The sequence below is a fragment of the Pteronotus mesoamericanus genome, unplaced genomic scaffold, assembly GCF_021234165.1.
Source record: "Pteronotus mesoamericanus isolate MK-2021 breed Mesoamerican mustached bat unplaced genomic scaffold, CSHL_Meso_final scaffold_167, whole genome shotgun sequence".
In the NCBI taxonomy this organism is placed as follows: domain Eukaryota; kingdom Metazoa; phylum Chordata; class Mammalia; order Chiroptera; family Mormoopidae; genus Pteronotus; species Pteronotus mesoamericanus.
The window spans coordinates 5985733-6005836 of NW_026555308.1; the positions used below are offsets into that span (position 1 = coordinate 5985733).

Here is a 20104-nt window from a genome sequence, read left to right on the forward strand (position 1 = left end):
GTCATAATGTTCACTTTTTTTTTTATTTTCCAAGTAAAAGTTTATGAAATAGAGAGAGAGGAAACTAAGAAATGCATCATGTAATCAAACCTACTGATACAGCTAGACTTGCTGGATCATTACTTAGGAAGCAGTTGGGTGCAATGGAAATATATCTAGAATTAAAATCCTAGCTAGAACATTTATTAACTCTGACCTTGGGCATGTTATTGAGTTACCTGGCCCTCACTTTTCTCTTCTTTTAAATGTGTGTGAATGGTAGCCATCAAACCTACCTTCCAACAGGGTTTGTGTGACAAATAGATAATATGTAAATATCCTAGGAATTTTAACTTCTTATTCTTGGCTAAGCTATTGTGATGATGATGAAGAGGGTAATGAGCCTCTGTTCTATTGACTTACCTATACTGACCACATCTTTTTTCTGTATATTTCTTCTCTTTCAAACATTTGAGTTACTTCAAGGAGAAAAGGTAATGCCAAGGATACAGATTAAATGATCAGATCTTTCTCTCTTACATTTCCTCTTTCTTCCCTTGACTAGTTTCATTCTGGTCTCTATCATCATTGAATTTACTGTGTGATTTAACCAAAATGTTTTTGAGTACATACAATGTGTACACCATTCTAAGAGTGCTGGGAATATGATGCTAAGTAAGACAGGCCTAAATCTCTGCCCTCAAAGTCCTTACAATCCAATGGACTCCAGGTCTCTATTTCAGCCCACTATTTTGAATAGGTCCTATGGCTCTGAAAAAGTCTCATCACTTTTTTTTTCCACTTCTTTTTCATTGATTCTGCCACCCTGAGGATGAGATATTCCTCCTACTACAACATTACCACTGGCCTTTCCATATATTGTTTTGTCAACCTGTTTCATAGCACCTGGTTATTTTCTGCTCAGTTTAGACATCAGTTCTTCTGGAAAGCTCTCCTTGATAACCATCAGGGGATAGGTGAGCCCCTTTTGATCCTTCCATTTCTCTTGTCATGACACATACCCATTGAACTATAAATTTCTGGTCTGTCCTGTGACTCCTGCCAGCCATAGCTCCAGAGGTGCCTGGCCTATATCTATTCTCAGCACCACTGTAGCCTCTGCACCTAACACAAATACCTACCATCTAGGAGATGCCCAATATTTAGCCACTGAAACAATTGCATGGATATCAAGTTCTTGCCTATTTGAATAGTTCATTGCCCTTTCTTTCTGGCAGTCTCTCTTAATTTCATTTCCTTCAAGTCCAAATATAATTTATTTTATGACAGCCTTTTTTCCCCAGTTGGCACACTAGTAGAGACTAAAACTTATGCAACACACAATGAAAGACAAGGTCATATTTTATCATTTTTTCCTGTTGCAGTGACCAGATTAGACATCTTTCTACAAGTGAGGTGAATGCAAGCCACAGATATTTATCATGTCAAACACCTGATTACAAACTACATCAGAAGAAGAGGGAAATGTTAAAGATGAATAGCTCAAGTACCTGCCCTTGAGGAGTTTACCATCTTACAAGAGGCCTATGATAATCATGTGAGGAAATTGAATAATTGAAAATACACTCAAATGTTTGCTACTATAAATTCATTATGAGGGCGGTAGGTCATTTCTGTATCTGAACTGTGTCATGTATCCTAAAGGCTCTGGGGTTGTTTCAGCTGTGTTTAAGCATCCAGCTTTGAGAAGGGGTAGAAGAAGAAAGAAATGTTGATGTGTGGCCCTGGGACATAAATTCTGCTGATGGGCAGAAAACTCAGTTTTCATAATGTGGTATGAGAGGAAATGACTCCAGATGCATTCACATACAAGACAATGGTATCTACTCCTCACACTAATTTGTATCTTTAATGTTTACTTTTCCCTTTGCTAGAACATTTCATTATCTGTATCATTGCAGGGGGGAGTATATGGTTCTCCTTCTAACAATGTGGCCTAATGCTCCCAATTTTTTAAATCTAGTGACAGACCCTTGGTGATGTTTAGTGCGATGCTTTACTCAGCAACATCCACAGTGGAGCTCACATTTCTCTAGGCTACTTGGTGCTGTCTGCATGTATAGACCTTCTCTCTTACAAAGAAAGTTGCCTAATATTAAATCTATCAATTTCCTATTTTAGAAGCAGGCAGAGAATCCTCTGGATAGCTATGATGGAATAGGTAACAGTGATATTATCCCAAATCATATCTTCAGGGTAACTGTAAACAAGCTTTTTAAGGGAATAAAATCCATCCTTTTCTTTTTGTGGATCTGGCTAAATGTAGTAGTGTTAGCAATGGTGCAAGTCATTGAAATTCATCTTGAATATAAATTTGACACTGATGTTACCCTGGTGGTGGTAGTGGTAGTGAGAACATTTTTCACTTTTTTAGAACATAGCTGGCTGTGAAAGGAGACAGATTATGAAAGTGAAAGTCTGCTCAAGATTGAAGGTTTCTTCTGTACCCAGGAAGTGAAGACTCCTTACTAAAATATAATTGAAAATGCAGGTATCTGTTCCTTCCCTTATGACAACAGTTTTTGCTAGTATTTGTTTGCTTGGTCCATTGTCTACTGGTTTATCTACCCTTCTTCCCTAACTACTGTATTTGGGACAGTAGTGGGCAGCTCCTGCTGTCACTCAGGGATAGATGGCAATGGCCGTGATGCAACCGTATTGATAGCAGAATACTCACAAAAGCTGAATGTTTACTGCTTTAACTCCTCGTCATGTTCACAGTAATGTAGAATAATGGTCATACAATGTCAGTTTCTGGTTTTGACAATAAACTATAGTTATTCAAGATGTTACCTTTTGGGGAACCTGGTTAAAGGGTATCAGGAACTTCCTCTAAATTATTTTCAACTTCCTGCTTTGGGGTCAGATAGTATTGGTACAAATATGAGTTTCATCTTATGCAATTAGGGTGACTTCAGATTGTTTGCTTATCCTTTCAAAACCTCCCCTCTATAAAATGAAAGGAGTGATTGCATCCCTACGATGCAACATGGGGTTCATTGAAGGAGCTGCATTTATAAAACATTTAGGGTGGAGAGAAGCATGTGTTGACAGCCCTTTTTATTCACCTGCAGGTAAGTGGAGCCCTATACTGCAGGACTTTCCAGCAAGGACCCCTTCCATACAACAGTGGGATATTCCAATAGGGAAAATTTCTCAACAGGTTTGCCCTTGTTTCCCAACTCCCTGAGGTACTGAGTGAGTCAGGGCACTTCTTGATACTAATAGGGATAAAAAAGCTAGCTTGGAAATTTATTTCCACTCAACAAAACATTCTGAGGGTGCACTCCTTGCAGTGTTTGCAGCAGCAATGGTGCAAAAAACAGATGAGGTTTCTGTCCTCATGGAGTTTACAGTCTAGTTCGAGATAGACAGCAAAATGCATGTTATGTAAAAATACATATAATGTCAAAATCAAAATGTATATAATGCTAAACTTTAACAACCATTTGAAAGGATAAGTCAGAGCCCTCTGAACCCCTAGGACAGTGGTGAGCAAGATGAGAAAACCCATCTTTTTAAGTGCCTAATACTGTTGGTTGGGAACTTCACTCACTCCAGAGGCTGCTAATTTTTTAAGAGACAATGACGTTTATTTCCCTTTGGAGATATCACCTCATAAGCAACCATTTCAAGGCTCCTGACTTGCACAAAGTGCCATAAATATTTGATAGTCACTAACTTTTAAAGAGTTGAGAAAAACAACCTCTGCATTGCCTTCTGTGACTCCAAATGGAAAATCAGGATGGAACATTTTGCAAACATGACACCTCGTCATTGCAAGCCTGCCACCCACTCGGCTGGTTTGTGTTTCTGGAGCTGGTGTTTGTCAGCCACAGCAAGATGGCTTCTGGCCTCTCTCTCTGCTTCCCTGTCAAGGCCGGGGAAGTGAAATGAAACAAATTGCTTTCACTTGAATCTGTGATGTGGGTTCTTATTATCTTTGTAGTTTGTTTGTTTTTGTGAATTATGAGCTAACAGCAATTTCAGAGTTCTTTGTTCAAGAGATGCTTTTTTGTAAGCTGGTGCAGTTAGGAAACAAAGGTTTGTATGTTTACCTAATAGAGGTCAAGTATAATCCCATCTACAGCTGTGTAAGAATGTAGAGATTAGGAGTTTGATGAATTTGGGTAACTCAAACTTGCTATTTGTGTGGGTATGAGGAGGTAATTCTATCTCCCTTGCAAAGGGAATGACTGTCTACCACATTGGGCTCTTATTAAATGGGCTACTATAGGGAAACCTGCTCTGTTAAACTTTGTATCCTTAGTGGTTAGAGAAATGACTGCTACAAAGTTAGGACTCAAGAAAAGTTCTCTTATCATAGTCACCATCATCATCGTCATTATTATTACTACCACAGCCATCATAATCATCATCTCCATATCAATCACCACCACCACCACCACCACCACCGCTATCACCACCTTCATCTTCCTCAGCTTTATCATCTCCATCTTTATCATCATCGTTGTCATAATCATCATTTCCCTCTTTATCTTAGTATGATTCATTGACAGGAATTCTTCAATAAGAGTAAATTAGGTTCAAGTTCTGGTTCTACCAGTTAACTAATTTATGAGCTTCCATAAGGGAAAATATATTTTCACTTGTTTAGAGTTTCAGTTTTTCTGTTTCTAGTACCATAGACCTGGCCAGGTGGCTCAGTTGGTTGGAGTGTTGTCCCATAAATTGAAAAGTCATGGATTCAATCCCCATTCAGGGCACATACCTAGGTTACAGGTTCGGTCCCCCATCGGAGCATGTACAGGAGACAATCGATTGATGTTTCTCACATCAATGTTTCTCTCTCCCCTCTCCCTCACCCTCTCCCTCTCTATAAAAAAGAAAATCAATAAGTATATCCTCAGATGAGGATTAAAAGAAATAAAGGGACCGTAATTTCTATCTCATAAGGGCAGTTGTGAGGAATAAAATGCCTAGCACAATCCCTGGCACACAGTAGATGAGGATTCAATACACCTCCCCATGTGTCCATATGTCCTCCTGAGGGAGCACTGTGTTGAACTAGAAAAGTTAGTGATTTCATACTCACAATGGGATATAAGCCCTCACAGGACTTTCTAGATTATAAAACCCATTCCTGTAGATTTTCTCCCAAAATCACCACAAGAGATTCATTGGGAAGAAGGATATGTATTGTTATTTATATTAATAAATGAGAAAACTGGGACACACTGAGGTTGAATGACTTGCCAATTGCTCCACATTTGACTTTGATTCCATAGTCACAGCACTAATAAAAGATAAGATAATAACAAACACTGGAAATTACCTAGCATCGCATTTTTAATTTTATTTCTTTTACTGCAATCCATAAAAGATTTTACATTGCAACCCAATTCACCCACATAAGAGTTTCATAAAACAATTTTCTTACTATTCTATTCCATTCCTTTTCAGTGTGGTATAGTTTATTTCATTTAAAAAATGCTGGAGTGATTACCCCCTACATGGGTTTTATATCCCGAAGGATCACACCTGTAGTTTGAAAAACACAGAAAAAGTTCCCCCCTGATTGTGTATCAGAATGGCCTGGGGCACCTTCTCACAGAGCCTGGACCCCATCCCCCAAGATTTTAAGCCCGTGGGACTGGTGTAGATTCCTCATTTCTATCTGCTTTTTTTAATTATTTTTTTTTTTGTATTGTTCAAATACATTTGTCTCCATTTTCCCACCACCACTTTCCCCTGCCCCACCTACACTCAAGTGATCTGATGGGCCCACTGTTTAAGGACTAATGTCCTAGTGCTTCTCTGGTGTTTCCACCTAAAACCTTTTTCTTTATTGAGTGGGGTTTTTATTGGTTGTTTATTTGTTTTAGTATTTTCTCTATTGCTCCTCAGAACATCCTTCACTAGGGAAATTTTCTGTCTTGGTCTGTCACTCTTGGTTTTCTAGGAGAAAACAAGTCCCCTAGACTTTGGTTGAAGGACAGAAGTTTCACTTTTCAGTTATCAGTAAGGGCAGGAAAAAAAGTTTATGGCTCATGAGAATGACTGCGGAGTCCCCTCCCTGGGCTTGGATCCTGAACGGGAGGGGCTGTGGTCTTCTGTGGCTACGCAGCTCTGAGCATGAGCTGACACATCCCTTTAAGGGACCGGAAAGCATGCTCATTTAATCCTGCAGGAGCATGATTGGAAATGAAAATGTAAGGATGGCATAAATACACGTTATATACAGATTTTCTTTCTAACCCCAGGGAACTGGAATTTTAAAATATCTCCCAGGAATTACTTGAACTAGTACCACCGACAGACCGGCAAGTAAGTTGAATTCTTCCAGGCAGCCTCCTCTGCCCTCACTTCCTCCTCTGTTACACAATTTAATTACAAGTTTAATCACTTTTGGAACTCCATCCATCCCCTCCAGGGTAGCAAGATCTCTCCTTTCACAGCCGGGCATCTTGGCAATAAGCAGCTGTCCATGGGAAGGGTGGGTGGGAGTTTAGAAACCTCTCCCTTGACGAACAAGAAAGACACGACCAAATAAGACCTGAAATTGTTTTGACATTTCACTATGGTTGTTGTACTTTTAATAATAAAGGAAGAACAAAGTATTTGTAGCTTTAAATAAAGAGGCAGCATTTGGCATCGAAATCACTGGGGATTTTTTTGTACAAGGTTTTATTTTTGCTCATTGGGAGAGAAGGAAAAACAATGAGCCAGGAAGACAAAAGTTCAAGAAAAGGAGAAAGCAAGACCTTATGCATTTCCTTCACAGCATTTAGTGCCACTGGGGTCTTGTAGTCACCTTTGGGTTCCCTTCTTGAGAGCCTGCTGCCTCTCTTGACTGTATATTTTATAGGGACCACGATGGTCTTGCACATTGCCCACCATTTTATTGAAGGTGATGAATGAATCTGTTTATATAGTGATACTATGAGCCAGGTCCCTGTATATATTTGTTTTGCTGTGATTTAATTTTTATTTTGATCCTCACAATTATCCTACAAAGTCACTCATCATTATTCCCATTAAACAGAAACAAAAATCGTGTAATTGCAACAACTTGCATAGGTCACACAGCCAGTTTGCAGAGGAGCTGGATCTCCAAATAGTCTAAACAATTGTCAATTATAGGACGTTAAGATCACCTGACAATTAATCATGCAGCTTGGTTGTAAATTCACCCCCAATGTTTTCATGGTATTTTTTATAAATTTACCTTTGACCATCCCTCTGTCTCTTTGAGCTCTTTCTACATCCTTCCTCTGTCTTCCTGTGCTACCTGACGTCTTCCCTCTTAAAAATCTAAAACAAAATAAGATAGTAGCAAGCTCCCCCATGGATTTCATAAGTTTGCATACCATATATTTAGTTTAGTAATGAAAAATTCCAGCTCCAGGCGGTGCATAGGCTAGCATTTCTAATGTTTTTTAAACAGCTATTAATGGAGTCTAGTGCTGTGTGTGTGTGTGTGTGTGTGTGTGTGTGTGTGTGTGTGAGTGTGTGTGTGTTCCTCCACTATATAATCATCTGCTCAGTGTGCACTCTGAAACAGAGCAGGAGCCAGAGGAGGAGCGCTGTGATTGATGGGCCAGGCCTGGCTGGTGGAAAGAGTCCCATCTGGGGTTGGTTTGGGGAGCAGTCAGATGTTGAGGGGGAGGTCAGCCAGGCGGCCTCAGCTCCCCCTCCTGCAACACCCCAGCCATCCACACGTTGCACAGTGCACACACCCTGGCTCGTAACGAGGCTTGCTTTGAGCAGATGCTTTGTGGTGTGGGTCTAGAACAGCTGCTAAGTTTATGGAGGAGAAAGCCAGCAGGATGGTGCGGCAGGTACTTTTTTTTCCCATTTTATTTTTCACTCGCAATTGTGATTTGAATTAAGCTGCAGTCTCTCCTTGCGTTGAGTCTCTGTTGCTCTCTGCGATGTATATATATTCTGCTCCTTGATTTACGCCGAGGGAAGGAAAGGGTTTCAGCCAAGAGTATGTGTGTGTCGGCTTTCTGCTTGATGTGTGGAACTGAGCTGGTCTTAGAACTAGCAGGTTAATGGTGTAACTTTGCATTTTTCTTCTTTGTTTCAATGCCCCGGGGGCACAATGCAACTTAGTTCTCCTTTTATTTGGGCACTGGAGGTTTTCTCTGAATAGGCGCAATTTCTTGCCAGAGAAGTAAAATAGACCAGCCACTAAACTAAAGTAAAACAAACTGTCAGCAAGACTGGAGACTGCGGGCAACCAAGAATGGATAGTTTCCTCCAGCAAGCCGGAGTTGGTGGGGTGGGGGCGGGGGTCCCCTGGCTGGAGTGGCTGCTTGTTCTTTGGCTGTGTGCACAGTTGAACAAATACAATCAGCTGCTTTTGGGGGGCTGGACAATTCCTGTGCATGTCTTCATTAGGAAGGCTGTGTTTAGGCCAGAAGTCAGTTTTCAGGGCAAGATGTGGACTGGGAACAAATAAATTCCAGAAGCAAAAGGGGAGAAGATCTTCAGGAATTTTAACTATTACAGATGGGGAAACACGCACGCGCGCGCGCACACACACACACACACATAAACACACACACAGAAGAATCCTTGGTTATATTAAAGTCCACCTTAGCAGCTATGAAAACAACCACCTTCCCCCTTAGTGAAAGTCAGGCAGTCATATTGGAAAAAAATAAACCCGTTTTGTGCTCTGCCATGTAAAGACTATTTCTCAGTTGCAATGTGGTTTGCATTAGATGTGAGCCAAACTATTTTGCCAAATTGAATGGGCTGCTACCCTTTGTTCTGTTATTAGTTTCCCAAAACAACTGTATTAAACTGCTCAGGGCAATGAATGGGAGAAGAGAGATATCTGGGGGGAAAAAAATCCTCTCATTTTCTGACTGTCTCCTGAGCCCATCTCAGGAGAGAAAATTAAAGGTGCAGGATGTTTCAGTGACCAAAGACTTTGTCCATGCGGTTGAGGAACGGCTCTCTGTACGTCTGCATGCAACAGAGTCGACACACTATGCTAATAAACAGATTACGGTGTTTGTCTTAAAATAGCAATAATATCCTGGCTATTTCATGCTTCAGTAAAATATTTAAATTGAAATGGAATTTTTTTTGTTGCTTTAGTGAATCAGACTTGGTTGCATTTTAATATCCGTTTGTTCTCAGTGACTGGAGCACAAGCTACCCATTGGGGTGCCTTGGGTAATGAGGGGGTCCCATTCATCTGGCCGGTGGATGAGTTGCCCTAATTGAGGTTTGGCGTATGAGGACAAGGAAGTTTCTTCTACATTTACCCTAAATGAAATTCTTTATTACAAGTTTCTATCTAGTTCTTCAGTAGCATTATTGGGTTTTAAAATATCAGGTCTTGCCCCCACCTTTTGTGTATTCAGCAGCAACCCAAAAAAGTCCAGGCACTGAAAATTAGGTGTTAGGTTTGCAAAATCTCTTGAAGTACTTGGTCGATGATATAGCCGAGGGTGGGGGAGTATACGTGCAAATTGGAATCATCCTCTGCATCAACACAGAACACTCATAAGCACCTTGATTCTCTAAACACACAAATCTCTGGATCAGTTCACTTATTTAGGGAAAGGTAGGTGTTTGGCATTGGAGGAAAGAAAGGAGTCAGCTTTTACAAGTGAGGGAATGTCTAGCCAGAATGCCCCAAATAATTTTTGCCTGTCACTGTCACCTACATGAAGTTGGCTTCAGCTTTCAACCAGGAGCCTATTCATGTGCCCAAGACTTGCCTTGACCTCAAGTGGAAAAGGTGCCCTTAATGTGAAAGTATTTTTCCAGGAAATACGTTTCAACCATGCTAAAAATCAGGAACATCACTAGGGAGGAAACAAAGGCATCTCTGAAGCCATTTGAAGGTGAAAAATAATTCCATGGGAAGTACAATGATCTTAATTAAATATTAGCTGTAATTAGCCCAAAGTGCAAATGTTGGGAATATTAATTAGGGTCTCTCTAGAACTGCTGTTGGTGTTAATAAGTAACTGTGGGGGTCCCACCAACATCTGTTTGAGAACTCCAGGAACAGGAGTACATTCCAGGGCTTTGTGGACCTGAATGTACCTGTAGGTTCCTTGGTGACTACAGATACCGTTCCTAGATCTCGGTGCCCTGGGTTTACCAGAATACCAGAAGATTTGGTAGAGGCTGGTGGTTTATTCTGTCTGCAGTGGTGCCCCCAGCCGGCCCTTGCTTTTCCTAGGGTGGCCTCAGAGCTCTTAAAGCAAGGTCTTGGGCTTGAGATGGCAGAAGGTATTCAGGCTAGAGCTCTAATACTCATCAGGGTTAACACCCTAATCTGCCTTATGGAACGCTGGCATCTTTGAATTAAATACCCCAACACCTGACTTAGCCACAGGTAGGAACAGGTCTCAAGGCCATAGCGTATATGTGACAGAGAGAGGTTTGTTTGTTTAAAAATGGGAATGAACTTCCCTACCAAGTGATAGTCCTGCCAAATGAGAGGCACCTGGATGCAGAATAACACGAGCTTTGGTTCAGTTCCTGGCTTCTCAAAGAGCTCCCTGTGGCTCTGACCTTGCAAAATCATTTACCAGCTATAAGCTACAGTATAATTAACAATAAAGTAAAGTGGGGCTTCTAGACCTCTGCACAATTAACACTTAGGGCTGGATAATACTTGGTGGGGGGGCTGTCCTATGCAGTGTTAGCAACACTAGATATCAGTAGCATCCCTCCTCCCAAGCTGTGACAACCAAAAAGCTCTCTAGTCATTGCCTACTGTCCCCTGGGGAACAGTGATCTCTGTTTAAGAACTGATGCAAAGCACCCAACACAATGCCCGATATCCACTAGGCCTGGAGGGAGGCACCACTCAGTTGGTTTTCTGACCACGTTGATGAAGTGAAAGGGATGCCTTTCAGATGGAGCACAGAAGCCCAGAGCCATTGTGGATCTTCCCTTTCCTGAGCCTGCTGGTGCTGAGCCTCAAGCCTGCATGCGTGCATGTGTGTTTGTACAATTTACAGAGACTATAATGGAGAGAAAATTGTGAAAAAGACTCCCACTCACCCCTTTGCACCGTCTTCAACATAGATAATCTTTAAGTCTAGGGGAGCCACTCTCCTTGGTTCAAAGAGAATGCACTCCATTTCTCTCCCTGCTTTATTGCCAGCTTTATTTCCTGCCCTATTTCTACAAGCATGTGTCCTGAATTGGCATCAGCATATTTAATGATACTTTGCCACAGAGAGTAGAAAATTTTTTTTTGCAAAAGTCCAGAGAGTTAAATAGTTTAGGTTTTGGGGGCCATAGCATGTCTGTCCAAACTATTCAATTCTTCCATCATAGCACAGTGAATGTGGCTGTGTCCCAATAAAACTTTATTTACAAAAACAAGTAGTGGGCCAGATTTCTCCCATGAGTCATTTGCCAACTCCTCACTTTCTATCCCTCCAGCTATCTCCTGTTGCCAAATTAAGCTTTACAGAGCCCATATTTCATAGTCAAACATGCATTCACTTAGAAAACTTTTGTAAATGCCTATTTTGCATCAAGCATGCTGCTATAGACTGGAGATGGAGTCGAGAATGTGACACAGTCTTCTGCCTTCTGGATGCTCACAGACAAATAAGCAGGCAATGGCAATACCTGAAATTCTGTGTGATGTGACCACAGGCTGCAGCGACATATAGAAAGCAGGCAACTGGTGCGGTTTAAGGGTCAATGAAGGCTTGCTGGAAGAGAGATCTCTTGATCTGGGACCTGAAAGACAAGTAGAGACTAGCCAAGCAAGAGCATAAGGGAGGACTTTCCAAGCACAGGGGGTGGTGAATGGGAAGGCTTGATGGTGTCAGGAGGCTGGAGAGACCATAGGCTTCCTGAGGGCAGGCCCTTCTTTCTCCCAAACCAAGAGAGCTTAGATCGTAGTGGAGAGCCCCTGCTGTTTTGCTGGAGCTTATCAGACTGGGCCACTCTTCCTAGGATTGCTTTGCAGTAGGGAAAGGCCATGTGAGCACTATTCCCATGATAGTATTTGTTCCTGGAGGTGGTGGGGAGAAATCTTTGTCTTTAGAGACCACCTCTCTCTATCTTTTCTCCTGAGACCATTTTATGCTCCCCTATGAGACCACACCTGGAGTTCTCACAGGTCTTTCTTTCATTTCAGAGATGAGCCAGGTGGAAAGGAGGGCAGGTTGAAACAGACTTTGGGGCAGAAGTAGAATCTGTCACAAGGAATTTCTCTCTGGAGGGTTCTCAAGGTCCTAAAGCTTCTGGGGTTTCTCAGAAGTGGCACCCATATGGAATTTTTATATGCAAGGATATGTATGCACAGCCCTATAGATGAAAAGGATATTAGTTGACTCAGAAACAGCAGAGGATTTTTTTGGTATTAATCAAGACCATTTTGGTTATAAATTACAGAAAATTAGCTTAAACAAAATAAGACATTTGCTGATTCAAGTGACTAAAACAAACAATGGCATTACTAACTGCAGGTAAAGCTGGATCCAAGACTTCAGATGATGTTACTGGGACTCAGGTGATCTGCTTCTCAGTGTCTGAGCTCCATTTGCCTCTGGGTTGGCTTTGGCTCTAGTCAGGCCCTCTTCAAGGGGCAGTTTCTGGCAGCTCCAGGCTTGCATTATTTTTACAGCTGTTGATGACTGTTGAAAGAGAGCTTCCTCCCTAAACTCTAGCAAAGCCTCAGTATTAAGCTTCATTGGAGTTACTGGGGCTTAACTCACTAACTGGTTTAGATACATATGCATGAACCCTCAACCCCCATGACTGTGAGTGTGGAACCCTTTGATTAGTCAAGCTGGGTCATGTGAATGTAGTTATGGGTCATAGGAGGTGGGACTTAGCCACATAGGCACTAGACAGAGTAGAAATGTCCCCCCCAAAAAAAACCATCTTCCTTGAAGAAAAGTGAACACTGAGTGACAATGATAATAAATGTCCTTGGGTTTGCTAGGGAGGGACAGGGTTAATTTTTCATGTACAGTGATCCAACCAGAGCACATACAGACCCTGCTCAGCCCCAAATGCTGTGAAAACATCTTAGAAAGAACGAAAGAAAAGGCTGTGCATTTCTGCTTCGATAGCACAGACATTTGGAGAAATTACTCTGGGGGAGGACAGAGCCTGATGGGAATGTTTTCACTTGTAAAATGTTTTAAACTTAGCCCAAGCTCAGTTCTCGTCAACGTGTCATCTTTAACATTCTAATTAAGGTCCCCTCTAAACAAATGAACCAGCTCTATGCACTGTTCTGAGAATAAACTTCTTTTTCCCCTCTATGTCATAATGTTTCGGCTGCACCCAAGCTGCTTTAACCGAAGAGGTTCTCGAATGTTGGTGGCAAGGATGCAGGAGATGTGAGCAATTCTGACATTTGTGCCCTGCTATAATTACATGAGGGCCGAAGTCTCCTGTAATTGACCACAGACAAGAGGGGAGGCAGCTATTGGGTGTGCTTGATTGCTAAGGTTCTTTTTTTCCCTGTCTTTGTGACTGCATGATCCCCTCTCTTGAGACCATGGGAAATTCGGACCTCTGGATTGAAGTTGCTGCTGCTGCTGCTGCTGCTGCTGCTGTTACTCTGTGTGTGTGAGTGTGTGTGTGTGTATAGGGTAGTAAGTTATGGGGGTGGAGGTAGAAGTGCAGAGAGATAGATGTTTCCTGAAAAGGAAGCATTTGAATTCAGAGATTTTTTTTTTTTTAATTTTCTTTACTTGGCTATAATTACCATGCTGCATGTTTTGCCTAGTTCTGAAGGGTGAATTGTTATATAATACTCTGTGCTTATAAAAAATAAGGCAGAGGGTGGGGGGAGGCATTGACTAATGAGATGGAGTTAAGTCCAGCACTTTGCAAAGATACTTAAAATGGGGATATCACAGAGTGCCATCTTTGTCCAAATTAGGCCCTGAGTTTTCATCAGCTGCTTCATATTGGCACTAGGGAAATCCTCTCTCTCTTTCCCTCTGTCTCTCTCTCTCTCACACACACACATTGTGGTCATTAAAAAGACCCCCCCCATTATATGAGCCAAGACACATAAAACTTTGATTAAATTCAAACGCTTAGATGAATTGTCTCTCCTCTCAAGAATAAGCATGTTCAATTTAATCTCTCTTGGCATTTTAAGTATGAAAGCAAGGCTCTACTGTCACTGGAGACAACTACATGCTCACATGTCCCCAAATGGGAATGAAATAAGGAAGATCTGCCAGAAGAATCCAATCCAGAAGAGCACAGACCCTCACAGTCTTTGGCTGTTGGGCTGGATGACTTGGGGAACGTGACTTCCCCTTTCTCAGCCTTGACTTCTGCATCTGAGTAATGGGGTTATATAATTGATGGTACTTCCTTAGAGTGCCTAGCAAAGATTAACTGGTATGCATCCATCTCAGGCCCTCAGCCAGTGCTGGCACCCACAAAGTGGGCCCTGGGGAGAGGTTCTGCTTGGTGGCCACTCATGGTTTTCACCTTCTCTCCACCTTTGTCATTTTTCAGGGTAATCAGGAAGCAGCAGCTGCCCCTGACACAATGGCTCAGCCTTATGCTTCGGCTCAGTTCGCTCCCCCTCAGAACGGCATCCCCGCGGAATACACGGCCCCTCACCCCCACCCGGCGCCAGAGTACACCGGCCAGAGCACTGTCCCCGAGCACACGTTAAACCTGTACCCTCCCGCCCAGTCGCACTCGGAGCAGAGCGCAGCGGACACCAGCGCGCAGACCGTCTCCGGCACTGCCACAGTAAGTCTGCTCCAGTCTCCGGGTTGGGACGGGAGGGGTCAGGCAGGGCCCTCAGGGTTCCTGGAGTGACAGCAGGACGCACCTCCACCCAACTGTCCTGCCCACAACGCAGTCCCTAAACCTGTCCTTTCCATCCCAGCTCTGCAAAGTTTACCTCATCTATAGGCACCCTCTCCTATTACTTAAACAGACACATTTTGTGTGTGTGTGGGGGGGGGGGGAATCATACACTATTTAACCTTTTTGTAAATGGCTTTGTGGAGATATGATTTACATACCATAAAATTCACTCGTTTCAGCTGCACAATTCTACTTTTTTTTTCTTTGTATATTTGCAGAGTTGTGCAACCGTCACCACCATCTAATTTTGGAATATTTCCATCACCCCGAACACAAATCTTGTGCCCATTTGCAGCCACCTTGCATTCCTGCACCAGCCCTCCTTCACATAGTGGAATGCATTAGAGTCATCCCGATCTTTTTATGTGTTCTTACTTCTTCCATTTTGTTGCTGAGCCCTGCAGTGTGGGGGCCTGGAAGGCAAAGCAGCAGCATGGGAGAGTTTTGCAGGGCAATGAAGGTGCTCTGTCCTTTGATGGTGGTGGTGACATGGCTCTATGTACCAAAAGAACACATTTTATTGCAGATGAATGGATTAAATGGGTTAAAAACAAGCCAACAACAACAATAATATCAAATAAAGGGAACATTTTACCACTATCATCAGTGAGAGCTAATGTTATTGGCAATTAATCAAAGATAATCCTAAACAAAAGTGCCATCCTGTGAACCAAAGGGTTACTGGTTCAATTACTGGTCAGGGCACATGCCTGGGTTTCAGGCCAGGTCTGCTGTTGGGGATGTGTGAGAGGCAATGGGTCCAAATGTCTCTCACACATTGATGTTTCTCTCCCTCTCTTTCTCCCTCCCTTCTTATCTCTCTAAGAATAAATAAATAAATTCTAAAAAAAAAAATTCAGGAAAACAGATGAAAATCCTCTTGACCTTGAATTCTTAACAAAGACCTTGACAAAGATTTCTTAAATAGGATGCCAAAAGTATGATCCATCAAAGAAAAAAATATCCTGATAAATTGGACTTCTTCAAAGTAAGAAAAGAAAAAAAGAAAAGAAACTGTGTGCAACCTAAGATAACCATGCACACCAGAAGATATGTACATACATCTGTGAAACATTATTGTGCAGAATTCTTCAGAAGTTTGGATTCACCAAGCCTCTAGTCTAGAACATTTTCTAAATGAATGGCAATTGTGCCTCTTTCTCCTGCCTCCAGGCCTCTGAAGAACCAGTATTGGTAAAGATGTCTTTTCATAAAAATGATTGATTGCTTTCAGAGAGATAGGAAGGGAGGAAAGGGGAAGGGAGGGAGGAGAGAGAGAAACATCAGTTTTGTTGTTCCACTTACTTATGCATTCATTGGTTGATTCTTATATGTGCCCTGACCAGAGACTGAACAGGCAACCCTGACATTTCAGGATGATGCTCTAACCAACTGACCTACTCAGACAGAGCTAAGAAGTTTGTTGTTTTAAAGCATAATATCTTTCTTGTCAGTGAAAGCAATAGATGACTAACTTTGTTACCTGATACCTAATCTGGGGGTTAGACTTAGAGAATTTAAAAAATAAAATATTCTAAAATTTTTTATTGCTTTTTCCCCTTTTTTATTGTTTTATAACACATAAAAGTTACCATTTTAACCACTTTAATGTGTACAGTTCAGTGGAATTAAGTACATTCACATTGTACTGCAATGATCACTGTTATCCAGTTCAAGAATATTTTCATCACCCAAAGGAAACTCTAGGCCCCGTAAGCAGACACCTTCCATTCTGCCTTCACCCAGTCCCTGGCAACCAGTAATCTGCTTTTGGCCTGTAGGGATTTGTTAGTCAGAATTTTTCATGAAAAGGAAATTACATATATATGACCTTTTCTGTCTATCTTCGTTTCAATAATAGAATATTTTCAAGGTTCATCCATATTGTAAAATGTATCAGCACTTCATTCCTTTTTATGATGGAATACTATTCCATTGTAATGGATAAACCATTTGTTTATCCATTCATTCACTGATAGACACTTGGGTTGTTTCCACCTTTGGCTCTTGTGAAGAGTTCTGCTATTGCCTTTTTATGTCTAGCGGCTGCTGTAACTTGGCGGTGAGTTTATTAAATGTGCTTGCTGATTTTGCAGGTATTTATACTGTATTGACTACCAGATGGTAGTGATGGAGTTGTTGTTTATTAGCTTGTTGGTTATTTTGTGGCAATCAAGGTGGTAGGGTTTCAGGAGGCTATTTTAGGACTGAAAAAAAGGACATTATTTATTAAACCTCAACATATGCCAACTGTTCTACTGCTTTGGAAGATTCATTCATTTCTTCAGTCACACGTTCATTCATTCATCCACAAATATTTATTAAACCTCTACTCGAGCCAGGACTCATAGTAGGTGATATGGTTGAATCAAACAGAAATGGCCCTGTCCTTTCTGTAACTTGGTGTGAGAGGCAGAGTGAACATGTGGCAATCAAACAGCTATATAAACACAGATTATGATCCATGCTCTTAAGAAAAAGACAGATGCTATGGGAGAATGAAAGAGAGCAGAGGTGTTGTCTGCAAATGAGTAGTCTGGGAACCTTTCTTCAAGGAGATGATATTTAAGGTAAGAAGACAAAGCTTTTCAGGCAGAAAGAATAACAAGGTCAATAGTTCTGACCTTGACTCATTCAAAGAACTAAAAAGAGGCCAGTATATCTGGGGCATATGGAGAGGGTTTCGGGGTACAGTGGCAAAGGGTGAAATGAAAGCAGTCAGCAGGGTTCATATCCTGCAGGCCTGCTGGGCTCAATAAGGAGGTGGCATTCCACATTAGGAGAGTCATGGGAAGACATTGAAAAGAGTTTAAGCCAGAAGAGTTATAAAATGAGAGTTTAAAAGAAAGGGTTAATTAGGACTACCTTAAAGGAAATTTTAATCCAGTTGGGGAGTTGACATACTCAACATCCTTCTCTCACAAAAAGAACTCTTTAGAGATCAATACAATTAAATTTAAATAGCACGTTGCTGTCCACAGTGCCCCAGGCGCTGCAGTGAGATGCGCTGGTGAGCAGACAGCTCTCTTCTCTCGGAGAGCTCCTGGGCCACTAGAGAGAATAGGACATGTGTTCTGTTAATTATTGTAATGTGACAAGTTCTAGAGCATGGAAACAATAGAATAATTTCTGAAACTGGGCAAACAACCCAGGAACCTGGCTCAGGCAATGCCTACGGTATTTGAATAGCAATGAGCAAATAAATCTCTGAGTTTGGAGTGTGTGAATTTGTGGTGGGCAGGTTAGCCAGTTACTTTATCTTCTTTAGCAATGTTTGGTGGTTCATACTCTTGCAAGAACTTTTAAAGGAAAGAGCCATGATAAGCTGAAGCAGGTGGGTTTGTGGCTGAGCCTGAGGGATGATAAAAGCAGCTATCTTGTTTTCTGCTACAAAGAATTATGTGCATATGTTTTTCTCCCTTTTTGCCAAAAAGGAAGATGCTTCCGCTGTATGTGACCTACTTCTGAGTAGTGCTTTCCTGACCTGACTGTGCAGAACATGGTTGATGAGAAGCTTACTTCAAATTGTCTCTGCATCCTCACACATTTTCCAAGGGCACCTTCTCTCCCTCCAGGCTCTGCATTTCCCAAAGAAGGAATTTAACCTCAAAGTGGGTCAGACCCATGGTTCTCCCACCCCTGACAGCCATACCCCTGTATTAGCACACCTAAATTGTTCCCCACAGGTTACTAGTACCTGGAATAACTCCAACTATTCTTTGACATAGAGGCACAGTGCTTAATGCCAATCTGAAGGCACTGTGGTAGCCATCATTTCTTTGAGAGTAGTTTGGGGTAAGAGAAAAGATCCATCCATCTGCTAGGCTCCAAGAACTTCTAATATATGCACATGATTTAACATAAAGTACAGAATCTCTAAAAAGGAAGCAGGATGCCCCCAGAGCTCCCAACCAGAGTTGAGGAAAGTACAGACAGCAAAGACTTAGCAGGTCATCCTTTCAGTTCTCCAAGGGCTGAGATGAGTCCCTTCAGGACATTTTGCTGCTGAATGTCTATTTAATGTAGGCTTCCAAACACATCATGGATCACTGTGCTGACAGAGCCAATACTGTATTATATTAGATACTGCTCCTGACAAGGTATTTTACTTTTGACATATTATAATTAGAGATTCGCAAGTGGCAAATTCTTCATGTATCTCCAATAGCAACTTAACTTCTATTTTTAACACCTCTGCAGTCTGTTTAAAAGTCTCCCACCTGCTCTGAGATCTGATAGGAGGAAGAATGTGGGTCTCAGAGCTTGTTCTCCAAGCTCTGGGCTCTATTGACAGAGAGAAGAGCTGTTTAAGGAACCAACTTCTCTTCTTAATCCTCAGCTGCTTTCACTGGAGTGCTGTGTCTCCAGATTTCATTAATGCCTTTAAGAAGATAAGACATCGGTTGGTGATGCCTTCCTGTTCTTAACCATTTACACATTGGCTCTGCTTTGCAAGTCAGTTATGTAGCTGAGGTATGGGCAAAACTTCTCAATGCATTCCTTTTTGTTAATTAGCCAATATTACCACTACTGCTACTACTACTGCTGCTGCGGCTGCTGCTGCTGCTGCTGCTACTACTACTACTACTACTACTACTATTACTGCTACTACTACTGCTACTACTATAGTAATTGAGGTTTGTGGTTAAAAAGCCACACATTCGAAAAGGCTCTACAATGAAAACTAAAATTTCCTAACACCCACAATCCCAGTTCTTAGTCTCCCGCCTGGAAAGTCCAGGTACCAACACCTTATGTTTCCCTCTAGAAGTGTTTCATGCAAGTGCAAATGTATGCCTGTCTCTTAGTTCAGGCTGCTATAACAAAAACGTTATAAACTGAGTGGCCTAAAAAAATTTATTTCTTACAGTTTGGGGGCTGGGAAGTCCAAGATTTTGGCACCAACATATTCAGTGTCTGGTGAGAACACACTTCCTGGTACATAGACAACATCTTCACACTGTGTCTCCACGTGGAAGAAGGAGCTAGGAAACTTTCTGATAACTTTTTTCTAAGGGCTCCACCTTCATGATCTGATCACTTCCTCAAGGCCCCACCTCCTAATACTATCACCTTGCAGGCTAGAATTTTAATATATTCATTTGGGGAAGAGGGGCACGATAATTCAGTCTATAGCAGCTTGTTTGTCTATACCTATCCCTATCCTGTAACCATACCCCCACCTCTATTTCTATCTTTATCCCTACCCTTATCTCTATCCTTTGTCCCTACACCTGCCTCTGTCTCTATCTTTGTCTCCATCTCTATCTCTATCTCTATCTCTATA

At 41.8% G+C, this 20104-nt stretch overlaps 1 protein-coding gene across 7 annotated transcripts in view; it reads left to right on the forward strand.

The window, feature by feature from the left end:
* RBFOX1 (RNA binding fox-1 homolog 1) overlaps positions 1-20104 on the forward strand; it is a 1461257-nt gene that overhangs the window by 1270922 nt on the left and 170231 nt on the right. For all 7 annotated transcript variants that reach the window (XM_054589559.1, XM_054589558.1, XM_054589557.1 and 4 more), the window contains one exon: positions 14455-14697. In XM_054589559.1, the coding sequence (XP_054445534.1) occupies positions 14455-14697 (243 nt within the window). The remainder of the gene's footprint in view (positions 1-14454; positions 14698-20104) is intronic.